Source organism: Pocillopora verrucosa, chromosome 4, assembly GCF_036669915.1.
Source record: "Pocillopora verrucosa isolate sample1 chromosome 4, ASM3666991v2, whole genome shotgun sequence".
In the NCBI taxonomy this organism is placed as follows: Eukaryota; Metazoa; Cnidaria; class Anthozoa; order Scleractinia; family Pocilloporidae; genus Pocillopora; species Pocillopora verrucosa.
Window position 1 is genome coordinate 22027770 of NC_089315.1, and position 14490 is coordinate 22042259.

Consider the following 14490-nt stretch of genomic DNA (forward strand, 5'->3'; position numbering starts at 1 on the left):
CAAGTGGATCCTAGAGTTTTTCATTATGGAAAGTGACTTTTATGAAGAAAACTCTCAAATGTTTTCTTAACCATACACCAAGATACATAACTCTGATTGTAGGTATTGGTATCCGTATATTTTTTTCTAGAAAAAGTCATATATTGTTTTTCAAGAGAGAGAAGGAATCATAATTTTCTTTCGATTTTGATTTTCCGACGGTATTTTGCAGGGCGTCAAAGGTTCAGGAGGGATTCAAGGGGTTATGGGCATTGCTGGACCTCAGGTAAACAATTTCCTCTTTGCGGTAAACTGCATGTGCTTGTTGTTACGTGCTTTTTTCCGTAAACAGCTTTCAACTTTTAAAGATAAACAACCACTCTTAAAGTTTAAGCACATTTTGTAGTTGAGTCATCAGACAATTGTTGTAATACTGTAACTATCGATATTGACTATAGATCCATGATCGTAGGGTCCACCTGGTCCATTGGGAAAATCTGGCCTGGAAGGGAGTGAAGGAGAACAGGTTAGTTATACTGGAACCAACAGATATGTTGTTTAGCGTAGCGTTAAAACAATCAATCCTTAACTCTCAAAAAATATCTCTTCTTTAAGGGAAATGATGGACTACAAGGCTTCCTAGGACTGCCTGGAACCGCCGGTGGAAAGGTTTGTTGTTGAAATTAGTTTTTAAAAACATACAATCCTCGTTGACTTGTCTTAGTGGATTCAATGCTATTATATCTCAATAGGGAGACAGTGGTTTGGCTGGACAGAAAGGTCCACCAGGAAGTCAGGGACCTTTTGTAAGTAAAGTGTTGTTTAATTTGTACTGAGTACAGTAGCGCAAATTATTAAGTAAGATACATCTTGTGAGCTTAGTTTCAAGCAATATTGTATCTGTCGTTGATATGTGCTGTTGGAACTTAATTATGCGAATCTTACTAGATATTTTATGTTTGCTTGATTGGGTCGAGGTTAAATTGTCTTCGTATAGAGCGTCTATCGTCATAGCGGTCTTTTTATCCAATGGTTTAATGGCCTTCTTCCTGAGTATTTTTAGTCTCGAATCGACATAAGAGAGAAGAGTTAAAGCCGAGGATATCTTGGTCATGGACATTTGTTATCATAATAGTTTTGGTCTCACCGATAGGGTGCACCAGGACCACCTGGCTTGGAAGGAGCCAAGGGAACAAAAGGTTTTAAGGTACAGTTCAGAAATTAGATATTGTGGAAGTCTAGCATCTACTGTTAAAGGCAAAATTCAAATTCTGACTCTCGTCATCTCAGCCATTTATGCTTCCAAACAAAAACGTTTCCATATGCTGTTAATAAGAGATTTTTTGGCTATTTTCCTGTAGGGTTTATTTAAGAATCATTGTTGAAGGGAGTAAAAGTAGCTAATCTTTGTCGTTTCCGTTGATGTCATGTTTGCATTTATTGTTTACTTCCTTTTGGTTTGCAAGCCTGTTGAAAATCCTTTGTTAGTCACTTTAGTATCGCTGTTCCTCTTCAAGAGATTAACGTTATGAATTATGCGGCTTATAGAAAAATATCATGATTAGAGTCAGAGCCTTCATGCTTTTTAATAGAGATAACAATTTCAATACCTATAGGACAGAAAACTAGATGTATTTGTTTTGGTTTTCTGTCAGGGTGAGAGAGGTTCACCAGGACCAAAAGGGCCTCAAGGAGATCAAGGGCCAAAAGTAAGTAGTTTTTTATAATAACATTGTTTCTTTTGGTTGGCTTTTGTTTTGCTTTGTTTTGTTTGTTCTTTTTGTATTTGTTGTTTTTGTTGTTGTTCATTCTTAAACCTTTGGATTTCAATATAAAAAGGGAACTGGTGGAGAACATGGAGTACCTGGAATTCGAGGAAATCTGGGTAAAGAGGTAATATGATGTCATAATTCTTTCACGAATTAAGTTTGGTTTGTTTTATTCTACAAGTTAACCGTGGACTTAGCGTTTGATTTGGTATTGTTCTTTCGCCTCAGGGTCAACCAGGACTTGTTGGTTTACGTGGTGTTCAGGGAATGAAGGGATCAGAGGTCAGTTAAATGTTGCTGTTTCTTCTCTATCGTAGAAAAATGAAAATAAATAGATACAAAACTACACTAACACAAACTTCTTTATTTCCTTGATGTTTCTTCCAAAGGGCGAAGACGGCATTGCTGGTTTATGGGGAGATCCTGGGATAAAGGGTCACGAGGTATGTTTAAGCGAATACAATTTTGTGATTTGGGTAAAACTGACCAATGTAACGCTTTAGTCGAAGCGAGAAGAAAATAACTAAAACATAAATACCGATAAAACCATAAGATTTCTGCAGATAAGTGTGTTGTATCATGTCAGTTAGGAAGATCTCTCTAAGATCAGTGAAAATTGTCCAAGAACAAAATTGAAGTGATTGAATTGGCCAAAATGCGGGATGCGAACAGAGACTGTAATGATAGTAGTGGGTGCACCAGCACTTATTGTTGCTTTCAAAAACGTTTTGGAGGAGTAATCATAATACGTAACGGCCGGGTGCAGTCTTTAGATTTGTTAACTTCATAAGATCAGTTCACTTAGCAGTGCACATATTCCCCACATAATTACGTAATACCTTTCTATTTCTGTGTTTGATAGGGAACACCGGGTTTACGAGGACATCCGGGTGCCACAGGTGACATGGGCCCAGTGGTAGGTATCTGGCATGTTATGGTTACAAACTCTTTGAGAGAATTGTATCCCTGGTACAAAGAAATAATGTCTAGTTTCTAATGCTAAAGGCGAGGTTAGCTCGGACAATAATATATGAGGTGTATCGCAAAAAATTAGATTCGGAGTCCACACAAAACTCTAAACGGATACTTATTAACTCTTGGTTATCTTCGTGAAAGAGATGCATGGTTTCCACAGGTCAGGAAAAAATCAGGGGAAAATAAATCTCTTTAAAGTCAAGAAAATGGTCGATTAAAGACGATAAATTTGATTTTACGAGTAAACTTTTCATATTTCGAAATATTTATCGTTGTAAATCGACCATATTTCGTTCCCCATACTATTCGTTGTAACGTGTTCAAATTCTCAACGGTTCCTCTCGTACCTTAACACCGAGTAACACAACGAGTGACACTGTACACTGTAAGCAGCGACTTGCTAAAAGCATAAATTCATGGGCGGGAAGGATGGCTGTGAGGGGTGATTGGGGACCATTATCAGGACTTATTTCTGAAATTGTCAGTTCAGTTAGTCAGGGAAATTTTACATTTGGGAAAAATCAGGAAATTTCAAAAACCTACTACTGTTACAACCATGAAGAAAATTGAACGTTATATTCTTTTAGTTGAGTTTTCCGCAACAATAACTTTGATATCATTATCCTCTAGAATAGTGAGAGTGGTGCTCGTGGAGAAATGGGAGAGGAAGGCGAAATCGGGGAGACGGTAAGTAAAAAACATTATTCTTGTGATGTTGTAATGTAATCATCTGGAGAAATGCACAGTGTTATGGTAATAATAGCATTATGTTTGGCTGCATTTCAAACTGACTTTCAGCTTATTTCATTTATTCTTAGGGAGAAGACGGAGAGAAGGGAGATAGAGGATTTTCTGGAAAAAACGGAAGAGCGGTTGGTCTTCGCTTTTGGCTAAGTTTTAAGGTTTTCTCTGGTGTGACAATGTTTTGCTGGACAGGAAAGACAGAAACTATCTCAGTCTTAACGATACTACTTACCCTTTCTCAATTCGAGCTTATCCAAGAGATTTTCAGCTTCTAAAGTGGTATTTGACCTGATGAAATATTTGTCGGAAGAAGTTCCAAATAGTTCATGTTGAAATTTAAAGTGAATTAGCCCCATAAGGCAACATACCTGAACAATTGTCAAACATTTAAAATTGAGCGAAAATTTGTATTTATTGTGGAGTGAGGGAATGAAGACTGAAACAATTGGGTGGGGTGCTGGAGGCGACCCTCGTGTGCGTTAGGTTGGAGAGCTACTTGTAAGTTGAATGGTGAATATTGGCTACGGAACATATTCTTCTTTATTGAGTATGAGCAACCTTCCCTTCTAATTTCTTTGAATTTTTCGTATACTTCTAGGGTTCCTCTGGTGAGAAAGGACTGCCTGGTGATCTTGGCGTGCCTGGAGTATCGGTAGATATATAACAGATTATAACAACCCCATCAAAATGCCCTCGGATTTCAATTTGATCCTTGCTATTTAATGTTAAGTACATGCACTAAATGTTTTTATACGGTAAGCTGAATGAAACGCGAATTTTAATAGGTTCTTACTTATGATCCATCGGAGTACAGACTCGTAGATGAGACGCTATGAGACAAAATTTTGTTTTTTTAATATAAAGCGAATGAATTGCATGTTGCCGTGGGTCTGTATATAGTAATAGATCATAGATGATGTCAAAGTGAAGTAATAACTTCTTCGTGTCTCGCGCCTCGTGTGCCCTTTTTTTTTGTTTTTTTTTGTTTTTCATTCTTTCCACATTTTGATTTCATCTATAATCTATTACTGATCAGGTCAACATGGGTCTATTTGTAATTGGACTAGGCGGTCCTGTACAAGGAAAGACAATGAAAGAATTATGTTGAAGGTAAAAGTATGCAAAAGTGAGTTTTTGTTTCTTTTTCTTTCAGGGATTTGCAGGGCCACGCGGGGAAAAAGGACCTAGAGGCTCGACAGGAGGTCAGGTAAAGTTCCTAGTGCCTAGTTGTGAAACCGTTTTTTTTTTTTTTATGTGTAGGAGAAATTCTTTCACTCCGTAGATTTTAAAGACTTGTTTACCTTTACCTTTTTACTTTCATTTGCAGGGCTTATCTGGAGCCCCAGGCTCTCCTGGAGATACTGGAGTCATTGGTCTTGGGGTAGGTAGAACTACTTCAATTGCCGGTTTATGAAATATCCGATACTAAACATCACATCTTTTTTAACGTTTTTGTATTTGCAGGGACTTACGGGCCTTCTCGGTGAAAGTGGACGTATCGGTGATCCTGGAGGAGCGGTATTTTGCTTACATCATGTTTACCATTTTATTCAAAAGTTAGAAGACTCCATTGTAGCAATAAAAACAGTTTTCGACTCTTTGTGTATTTTGCGCTAACCCACCAAGTGTGTTTTATCATTGGCTCATTCTATAAGTTTTATGATGGCAGTTATCATATGCATTCCACCATTTTATTTTGATTTATTTTCAGGGTGAGCGGGGGAAAAAGGGAAAGGAAGGCAGGAATGGCTCACCTGGACTTAAGGTAGTTTGAATTTAATCCTTTTTTGGGGTGATATAGTTTGCCTTTACTGACAAGATTGTTGATTTGCAATTTGAGGGTCATCGTGGATCGAAAGGACAAAGTGGAGAGCCAGGGATGAAAGGACCAACCGTAAGCATTTCCACTACCCACTTTTCGTCTCCTTTTGGTTAAGTTCTTTGCATGCCAAGCATGAGAGATTCCTTTTTAACTTACAGACAGTCATTTTTTTTTTATTTTCAGGGAGGTAAAGGAAACCCGGGTAGAAGAGGGGATGATGGAAAAAACGGTGAAAAGGTACCATCTCATATGTTTTCTCCAGTCTTTGAGCGTTTAATTTCCGATCAATCCAGTCAGTCAATATTGTGTTGTGTTTGCGAGTGCGGCAACTAACTCTCACATTAGGGCCGTAAATATGAGAAAAATAAACTGCTGCTCATAATAGACGCAAAGTTATTGCATGAAAATATTACAAGTTGACGCGTTTGCGTCTTACTGAAGGCCTGATTGTGTAAAACGCGAAACAAACCGTGACATGGTGACTTTCTTGAACAGCGCAATGGTGCATTCCTCCTTGCTAGCGCTTTGCTCACCTTCAGAATTTGCTGATTCCTCCGAGCTTCGAGCTCTACTTTCAGGCTTCAAGCTCTGAGGGAATCACTTTTCCAGGCTATAATGAAAAATTGACAAAAGTGTCCTAGATCTACAGGAGAAGAGCTGTGTTTAGGATGTGTAAGGAAAACTTGGTTGCAAGGTGGTTTGGTTCTTGAGATGGAAAGTAGCTGACGAAAAGCTCTTCATCCACGCCATATTAGCGAAACCAATTTGTATTATACTATGAGGGAAGAGCAGGAGTGGGTGAGCATCAGAATACCATCTAGTGTCCCGTCAATGACGTTCATAATAGTGCATTTATCATATTCCAGGGAGAGAGAGGCGACCAAGGAAGTCTGGGACCCTCTGGACAACTAGGGCCTGAGGTATACACACAACCGAAAAGCGGATAATGTGTCCTAGTCTTTTAAAGTGTTTTACCATTTGTAGAATTTAGAATTGTAATTTTTTTCGGCACTCATGCTGTGAAACACGCTGTGGTAAGTCCGAAGGTTCCATACGAAAGTCCTAGATTACAGAACTTTACAAGTAACATTTTGACGTCCTAAAAAAATCGATAGTGATAGATCATAGTAAATGACAACGGTTTTTTATAAGACATTGTTTGTTATGTTTTGTCATTTCAATTTTAGGGAAGCGTTGGCCCACCTGGATTAAGGGGAATGCCAGGTTCCCTCGGGCAACAGGTAATTTATTTGGCAAACCTTATATCTGGCATATTTTATCCCCCTTTTATATGTTTTAAGATTAAAGCAAAATTATGTTTAAGAATAACAAACGTTGATTGAACTACTTACATCAGATATATACTATATCCCCACGTAAACGTTGTTTTCTTTTGTTTCTCTTTGTTTTTATTGTCAAAGGGAAAAAAAGGACTGTTCGGACCATTAGGAGAGACGGGGACGATAGGTGCAGAGGTAAAAATGGGCCAATGGACTGAGAAACTCTGGACATTAAATTATCTGGTCTGCAATACGTACATAATTTTTCATAATATTTTGAGGTTGAGGAATGTTAGATGAGGATGTTAGATGTAAAGTAGATGAGGATATTAATTATGCAGTTTATTATCAAAAACTACCTTTTTTTTGACAGGGACTGTTTGGAGAAAGGGGTGCGCAGGGAGACCCGGGAATGCGGGGCGAGAGGGTAAGCTTTTGATATTTACATAGCTGAGAGGACTAATCCGCGCCTGAGACTTTGATTTGAATGTTTTTCTTCGCTGTTATAGGGTGAGAGAGGTATTCCTGGGAATAAGGGGGCTGTTGGACCGAAAGGAAGACAGGGTTCTGTTGGCGTCAGTGGAGATCGAGGTCGAGGTGGCAATGCAGGACAAATGGTAAATTTTACAATAATTAGCTAGATTTATACTTGATTCACTTAAAAAACATTTCTTGACTGTTTCGATTCTTTCCTACTTGTTTAAACCTTTTTTTTAATTTCATGATTATTATTATATGCTTTTTGTACAGTAGAAAAAATTGCATTTCAGTGTTTTTAGCCCAAGTTCGGTCACTACGATTTTAGAATTTGAAATGTCCCTGTAAGGAAACTGGTGTTTGCAATGAATTCTAGGGCGATCCTGGAATGTCCGGTCTTCGAGGCAGCCCAGGTTCAGAAGGAAATCAGGTAAAAGATGTGACAAATATGAAGTCTCCGATACGAATATCTTTATTTACCCTATTTTACTGCAGAGTATTATGGAATGTGGATATGTTTAGTGTCTGACTCTGGGATTAAAAATTGAATCGAAAACAGTTCTTTTAAGCTCTAGTCTTACATTATACGATAAATGTTACGTTTAAGGTCAAACCATTTACTGCAGAGGTTATTGACATATGTGCGAAGTAAGGCGTCGCAACTCCTCCAAAAATATGATTCACTTTTTCTTTGCTCTCTTGCTTGTAGGGTCGAACTGGTTACGTGGTAAGTGTTTGTTAATGTAAAGTTCAGATTTGTTAAAGTATATTAGATGTTAATGGATAAGCACTCATTTGGTCGTCCCATAATCATAACATGTTCCTTTTTATTATTTACCAAAGTTTCTATGTGATCAGTTTTGTTTGCGTTCTTTTTGTCGCAGGGAGAAAAAGGCGTTCCGGTAAGACGATTTCTTCTTTATTATGAAGATTTTCTGTCCTTTTCTTTAAGTGATAAAAAATGCTTCTAGCTACAGGAATGTAGGGTGTCACTGAAGCTTTTCTTGTTAATTAAGTGATGGGTCTCAACAATATTTCCCATTTTCTTTAGCCTGGGCGTAGACGACATTGGACTTGAAAGATGCTTAAGCCTTAACTAAAATACTTGACGACACCTTAACTTAAAATGTTTTCTTTTTCTTCTTTTTATTTCAATCTCCAAGGGAACCTCAGGATTAAAGGTATGTCTGGCTTATTTCTAAATTTTAATTTGATGAAACAGATCTTTAGACCTCAATCGTGTTTTCTTTTCTTCCGTAGGGAGTGAGAGGAATTGTGGTAAGTGACAGCTTCTTTACAAATTTCTGTAGTTGCCTTTGCTCACAACAATCATCTGCGAGAATATGGTATCAGTAGCGTTTATCAATGTACGAAGGGTTGTTGCGGTGTCCTTAATAACTGTTAGAAGTAAGAATACTTTTTAAGAATTTGGCATGTTCAGCACCGAAGATGTTACGAGCTGCTGTGTGGCTCTATACTTAGTTTGTTCCGAATCTTAGTTGTTCTGCCTATTTTTTCTAAGTTTGAAAGTGCAGTGGTAACATCTTCATCAGTAATTCAGTCAACGTCTAAGTATAATTAAATGCCTCAAACAACTTTTCCCCAGAGGCTGCAGATCAGTCGATTGGTTAACGGTGAGAACAGTAAATGATGCGCCCGTGGACCATTTACTTTTGTGTTACTTTCGGTCGGTACATTCGATCTCAGCCTGTGAGACCCTTCATATTATAAAGTACGTCTATGGAATTTCTGAAAGGACTAGATAGGAGCTGTAACTTTTTCCTATTTTTCATCCATTTTTAGGGTGCAGTTGGTCTGCCGGTGAGTTTTTGATTAATGATTAAGGATTTAATCTGATTGATAGAAATGGCAAGTAGCTTAAATTAGTTTGAAACCCTTATTTCGTTCATGACTCCTCGCTAGCTTGAGATATAGAGGTTACTTCATGGAAAATGCGCGTGTACGATTTTTATTCACGAGTTGTGTAGTATCAACGAGTGAATGAAAATCGTACAAAGTATTTTCCATACTGTAATGTGTTTATTTCATAGGTGCTGAGATTTTTTCGTGTTGTCTTTGGTAGACAAATAGCACAAATGGGGCGATGAAAAGCGTAAAAAGTAGTTTAAAAATTTCTCAACAACAAGTTTTTCGAGCGGTATTTTTGTTTTCGTGTTCTAAAATGAATTCTTCAACTGAGTAAACAGAAGCGAACCTTCCCTCGGCCATTTTTCAAAGCGCGCGGGTTTTGTGCAACGGCTCTCGCATGACGTTCTCTTCAGTTCGTTCATTCATCATTAGTGAAATTTCGTCGTTCGCGTTGCTAATTGGACGAACGATAATTTTTCACGGTGAAATTTTGTCGTTCGTACTCCTGATTGGCTACATTTAGAATCAGTACGAATTTTATTCACTAAGATTTTTGTGGGTAAATCTCAGTACCTATGAAATAAAAATCGTTCTCGAATCTCTCTCTATCAACCCTAACTACCCCTCCCCTCCTTCAGTCTCCTTTATCCTCTCATCTAATGCAATATTTGCCAAGAAATATTGAGACTACAGTAAGGAATTGAGTTGATTCTCTTGCTCACTTTGGTATTTTTTGTTTACTTTTTACCCAAGGGCCCTCCTGGTCAGGTGCTGGGCTTTCAAAGATTTACCCAGAATGATGACTTTGATCAGGTAATTTTTCAGATGTTTGAACTCAGTTTCAGTGTTTATTATACTATTTTCTTCTTTTTTACACTATGATTGTTTGGTATCTTCTCAGGCAATGCAAAACATCAAGTCTTTGCTATACGTGTCTTCTACGGTGGAGAAATACAAATCCCCTTTAGGTACCAGAGATAATCCAGCCACGTCGTGCAAAGACCTTATGTACAGTGACAACTATCAAGACGGTGGGTGAGGAGTTCCTTTTTTTGGGTCAACAAACTGTTTCCGAAGCGTTTGAAAACTCACAATTTGACGTAGACAGTCGAGCTTGAATTGAGTAGGACCGTATTTAACGGTCACCTTATACGAAATGGTTGGCTTCCAAAATTTCAAATTGTTTTCCTCTGGATTAGTATAATTTTCATATCAAACAAGCAGTCACTCACCTTTGACAGAGTCCTGTAGGCTTTTTAATATTGTTGAAATCTCTCTTGAACGGTCACCAAACAGGAACCACTGAAATGAAATCATTTTTTTAAAAATTTTTTTAGTAAAGCATTTCTTACGTTTACATACAAAATAGAAATTAAGAAAGGAAAAAAAAAAGAGAAAAAGACACACACACTTATATAGTACAAATAGAAGAATACCAAGCTAAACACTCACACAAAGCTATTGCAGCAATGCAGTTACCTAGTATGTAAGTTGCAATGACATCACTTTTAAACTAATGATGGAAATTAATCATGACATCGCTTATTCGTAAAAACGCTTATTAACCTTTCCCACTTTCTAACATGATAACTAAATTTGTCTCTTTTCCCAGCAATATGGAGTTCGATATTATAAGCACCCCTTGTCCTGGCTATAAAACCTTGAAGAGAAGGTATACCATTCTGGTATTTCCGAGAGTAAATAGAAAATTACCCGGAAGCAAAATATAGTGAAACAGGAGAAAATCTTCTGCAATATCGAACTTACCAAAATGACATCTTCCTCTTCAAGGTTATCAACAGGAAAAGAGTAAATGTTCTACGGATTCAATCTCTGAAATCATGAATCCCTTTCTTAAGTAATTTTGTTAACCGTACAAGATTGCACTAAATCAACGTTTGTTATTTAAGTTCAAACGTCATCACCGCATTCCACATGATATTCTTCTTTCATTTCTCACTCAAACAATTATTTGAAAGTAGAGAAGTTACCCTCTTAAAAAAGAAACTGACAAGGCACTTCAAGGCTATGACTGCCGCCTTGGCTTAGCACACTTGCTTTCAGTAATAAATTTTGGCATATCACGGCCTCTTTATTACGTTTGATCTCTATTTTGTGGAACCTTCATTAAATGCATATGGTCGTTCATACATTCTGCGAGGGTGACAGTCTAGTACGGGTTCGATTAAAATAGTGTTAACCATTTCTGGTACAGGTCATTTCTGGATTGATCCCAACCTTGGATGCCCTGCTGATGCCATTAAGGTATACTGCAACTTTACCGCTGGAGGAGAATCTTGTGTTTCTCCTCTTCAGGATAAGGTATGTTCGTTTTCTTCCAACACGAAAATTAGTCAGCATCAGAGCACAGCCAGTTCTTGTGTATACGGTTCTCTTGAGTCACGATGTTTTTTTTTTTTTAATCAAGTCCCTGAAACTCGAGCTATGTCTTTATGTAATCTACAGATTCCGAAGAAGACCTGGAGAAATGATTCAGAATCATCGTGGCAGAGATTTTCAAATCTTGAACAAGGTTTTAAGGTAATGACGGTATATCCTGTTCGCTGATTAGCAAAAGTGCAACTGACTTCTTGCATTTTCTTGATAACATTTTCTACTCGTTAATTACCACCTGCTTGTTAAAGAAGCCTTCTCTCCACTAATTTATAGATCGGCTACAAAGCCAGTAAAGTACAGCTTAACTTCCTGAGACTTCTCAGTACCAGGGTAAGCCAAACAATAACAGTCAAGTGTAAGAGGATTGTAGCATGGTTCCACAGAGCATCAAAAAGTCATCGTTATTCCTGGATCTTTCATGGAAGGGGAGGCTTCGACTTCACACCGACAAGCAATCCAAAGCCAAATGTTACTCGAGACTACTGCCAGGTATAGACAAGTATGAGTGCTGTTTTGATAGCACAACTCAAACGTTGCACAGTTAACAAGATTATATCCAGTTGTTTTTTTACTAACACTTTTTTACTATTTTTCAACAGCGCGATGATGGAAAGTGGCGCAGAACCGAGTTTAAGTTCGAAACTGACAAAGTTGATGTTCTTCCTATTGAAGACTGGACATTCTTTCATCGTGCAGTGGGAAGAGAACAGTTTGGTGTCAAAATTGGACAAGTTTGTTACCGATGATGAAGATTAGCGAGGATATTTGCATCCGTGGAAGACTTAATTTCTCGAATAGAAAGCGACTGAACCAGTTATCACTAAGTTGCTGTATTTATTTTTGTAGAAAAGGGACGTTATTCCGTTCTCGTTTATTTCTTGCCTGAAATCATAACTGTTACCGCGTGTTTTGGCGATCTTCCAACTTAACTAACGACCGTCTCCTAACCGGATATGGTAGACTGGAAATGCGTCATTACAATGGAAAGGGCTCTGTACTATTTAGCGTAAGAAACAGATTAAAGGCTGAAATGCCTTTTACTTACGAAGCATGTTCCCTCGACATATGTTGCTTTGAAACCCTGTCGAAGCTACCTTGAGCCAGTCATTCTTATTTCCAAGTTTCTGTTCATTTTTTGCTCGGAGAAATGCTCAGAAAATGAGTTCTTTGACGTTTCAGGCTTCGTTTTGTTATGATTATAAAAAAAGAAAACGTATTTTAGCCGAACGTATGGGCAGAATTTTGTTTGGAATCATATTTGGAAATGTATTGAGAAATATGTGACTTTTACACTTAAAAAGCTGATCGATGGGGCGAGTTTTTTTTTTAAGTGATACTTAGCAATTTGCCTTCGTGGATGCGACTGACCGGTTGATCACAGTTTTTCCTGCATGTTTCTAGCAAGTCTTAATAAATATAGTTTAAGGACTTTCATGCGCCTAAACGCATATAACTTAAAACATCTGCAGCTTTTAAAACGTTTGCAACTCTTTTGGGACCTCGCTAATTCTCTTTTTTTCGTGCAAAGTAAAGCTTGCTTCACTGCGGCTTTTATTGAATGAGCGTTATTTCCGATAAGAACTCATGGCTGACAGTAGGAACCCTTCTGACCCAATAAAGTTGAGTCGGTTTGTGATAATTTTTTTTTTACTTGCGCGATGATCTTCGCCGAAAGGGAGGGACTAATCGTAGTCTAAACAGAACATTGCCTGCTTATGGATACTAATTTATCTTCTCGTGTTTATAAAGTATCTCACTCGTTCGTGAGGGACATCGAAACTCAAAGATCAAATTTGTGTCTACACACTGTTATGAAATTTCCTTTTTATTTCTGGCAGAGGAATTAAGAAGTTTTAGGATTCGAAAGAATTCATATACAAATCTTGAATTTTTAAACGTTTAGAAAGGGTCAAGACTCTTTCTAGATATGACTTCCAGTGTTAGGATCCTTCCTGGCCATAAGAACCAGCCAAGAAATCGTCGAAAAATTTGAAGACAGGGTCATTCGTGTGAAGGAACTGTGTACTCAAGTGAACATAATAGTCGACAGACTTAGACGAAGACCTCTGTTTCAAAACATATATCAATGGCTTCGTCAAAATGAACATTCTAAAATCAACGTACTAAAAAAAAAAAACAGAAGTAATCCCGAAAGCCATTCAGAACAAAAATATGACAAGGCGTTCGTGAAAACCGTAAAGTTTAAATGAAGAAACTCTCTGGATTTGATCTTGTCTGATTGGTTGAGAGGGTTGCATGAGTTTTGAAGATCAGTGACATAACTCTCGAGAACCAATTTGACATTACTTCATAAATAAAGAGAAATGGTGAATGAAAGAAGAAAGAAGCTGCACCCTTTCCCTGGGTATTTGTTGGCGGGAATAAAACGGGAGGAAAAACTCTAAAAGCCTCACTACCGTGACTTATTTGTTACATTATCAACTTTGGAAATAACGTATATCAATATTAATTTCCGAAATATGGCTGCTGTATAGGCATCTGATCCCAGATTTTGTTTTCTTCGGCAATGTTTTTTAATATCAATGTTTCTGTTTCCTCACGTGAATTCTGCCCAACAGTTCGGTTGTGTTTGCAAGGAGCAATTAAAGCGTAGAATCAGGATTTTTGCACATTATATGTAAAACTGACATTTTTGTTACTGACTTGACTAATTTTATTCTATCCTTGCGAGTGTTCTCCAGCTATGCAATTATGATAAACCGACTGGGAAAACTTGAGTGGTTAGGATTGTCCCCAACCAAAACACTGTCGCTTTTTTTTTTAAGAAACGAAGGGCAGTGTGTTACTAAACCTGTTGATAAACAATTTTAAATGATAGTAAAAAGTGTAGTAGTCGCTTTAAAAGTACATTAAAAGTAGAGTATAAACTTCGCGCTTATTATCTTGAAATTTAATAAGACAGAAGACAAGACGGAGAAGCGAATGATTCTAACCATCTGGCAGTTCAAGTTCAGTTTAGAAAAAGAACTCGTTTTTCTTATTGACCCTAACACACTCTTTTTCAGTTTTCGATTTGGCATTAAATTTTGAACACCAACCGTTTGCATGCAATTTGAAAAGGCAAAGAAATTCCATGGCAAAGAGATTCTATAGCTAAAAGGAGAGTCTATAGCTATTGAAAAATATAAAGCTTCCACTGTCCCAACTGTAACGGTTA

General features: G+C 37.6%; 1 protein-coding gene across 5 annotated transcripts in view; it reads left to right on the forward strand.

Moving 5' to 3' along the window:
• Positions 1-14204, forward strand: part of LOC131778742 (collagen alpha-2(I) chain) — a 38301-nt gene extending 24097 nt beyond the window's left edge. For 4 of the 5 annotated variants that reach the window (XM_066165149.1, XM_066165150.1, XM_066165151.1 and 1 more), the window contains exons 34-69: positions 212-265; positions 452-505; positions 595-648; positions 732-785; positions 1133-1186; positions 1635-1688; positions 1819-1872; positions 1977-2030; positions 2138-2191; positions 2611-2664; positions 3354-3410; positions 3542-3595; positions 4066-4119; positions 4621-4674; positions 4795-4848; positions 4932-4985; positions 5179-5232; positions 5308-5361; positions 5473-5526; positions 6156-6209; positions 6477-6530; positions 6711-6764; positions 6943-6996; positions 7079-7186; positions 7423-7476; positions 7756-7773; positions 7931-7948; positions 8210-8227; positions 8307-8324; positions 8850-8867; positions 9669-9728; positions 9817-9946; positions 11131-11237; positions 11382-11456; positions 11586-11801; positions 11912-14204. In XM_066165149.1, coding sequence (XP_066021246.1) covers positions 212-265; positions 452-505; positions 595-648; positions 732-785; positions 1133-1186; positions 1635-1688; positions 1819-1872; positions 1977-2030; positions 2138-2191; positions 2611-2664; positions 3354-3410; positions 3542-3595; positions 4066-4119; positions 4621-4674; positions 4795-4848; positions 4932-4985; positions 5179-5232; positions 5308-5361; positions 5473-5526; positions 6156-6209; positions 6477-6530; positions 6711-6764; positions 6943-6996; positions 7079-7186; positions 7423-7476; positions 7756-7773; positions 7931-7948; positions 8210-8227; positions 8307-8324; positions 8850-8867; positions 9669-9728; positions 9817-9946; positions 11131-11237; positions 11382-11456; positions 11586-11801; positions 11912-12058 — 2232 coding nt within the window. In that variant the 3' untranslated portion in view covers positions 12059-14204. Of the gene's footprint in view, positions 1-211; positions 266-451; positions 506-594; positions 649-731; positions 786-1132; positions 1187-1634; positions 1689-1818; positions 1873-1976; positions 2031-2137; positions 2192-2610; positions 2665-3353; positions 3411-3541; positions 3596-4065; positions 4120-4620; positions 4675-4794; positions 4849-4931; positions 4986-5178; positions 5233-5307; positions 5362-5472; positions 5527-6155; positions 6210-6476; positions 6531-6710; positions 6765-6942; positions 6997-7078; positions 7187-7422; positions 7477-7755; positions 7774-7889; positions 7949-8209; positions 8228-8306; positions 8325-8849; positions 8868-9668; positions 9729-9816; positions 9947-11130; positions 11238-11381; positions 11457-11585; positions 11802-11911 lie in introns of those variants that run through there. The other variant, XR_010717194.1, reaches the window with a different exon arrangement.
• Positions 14205-14490: the final 286 nt, after the last annotated feature.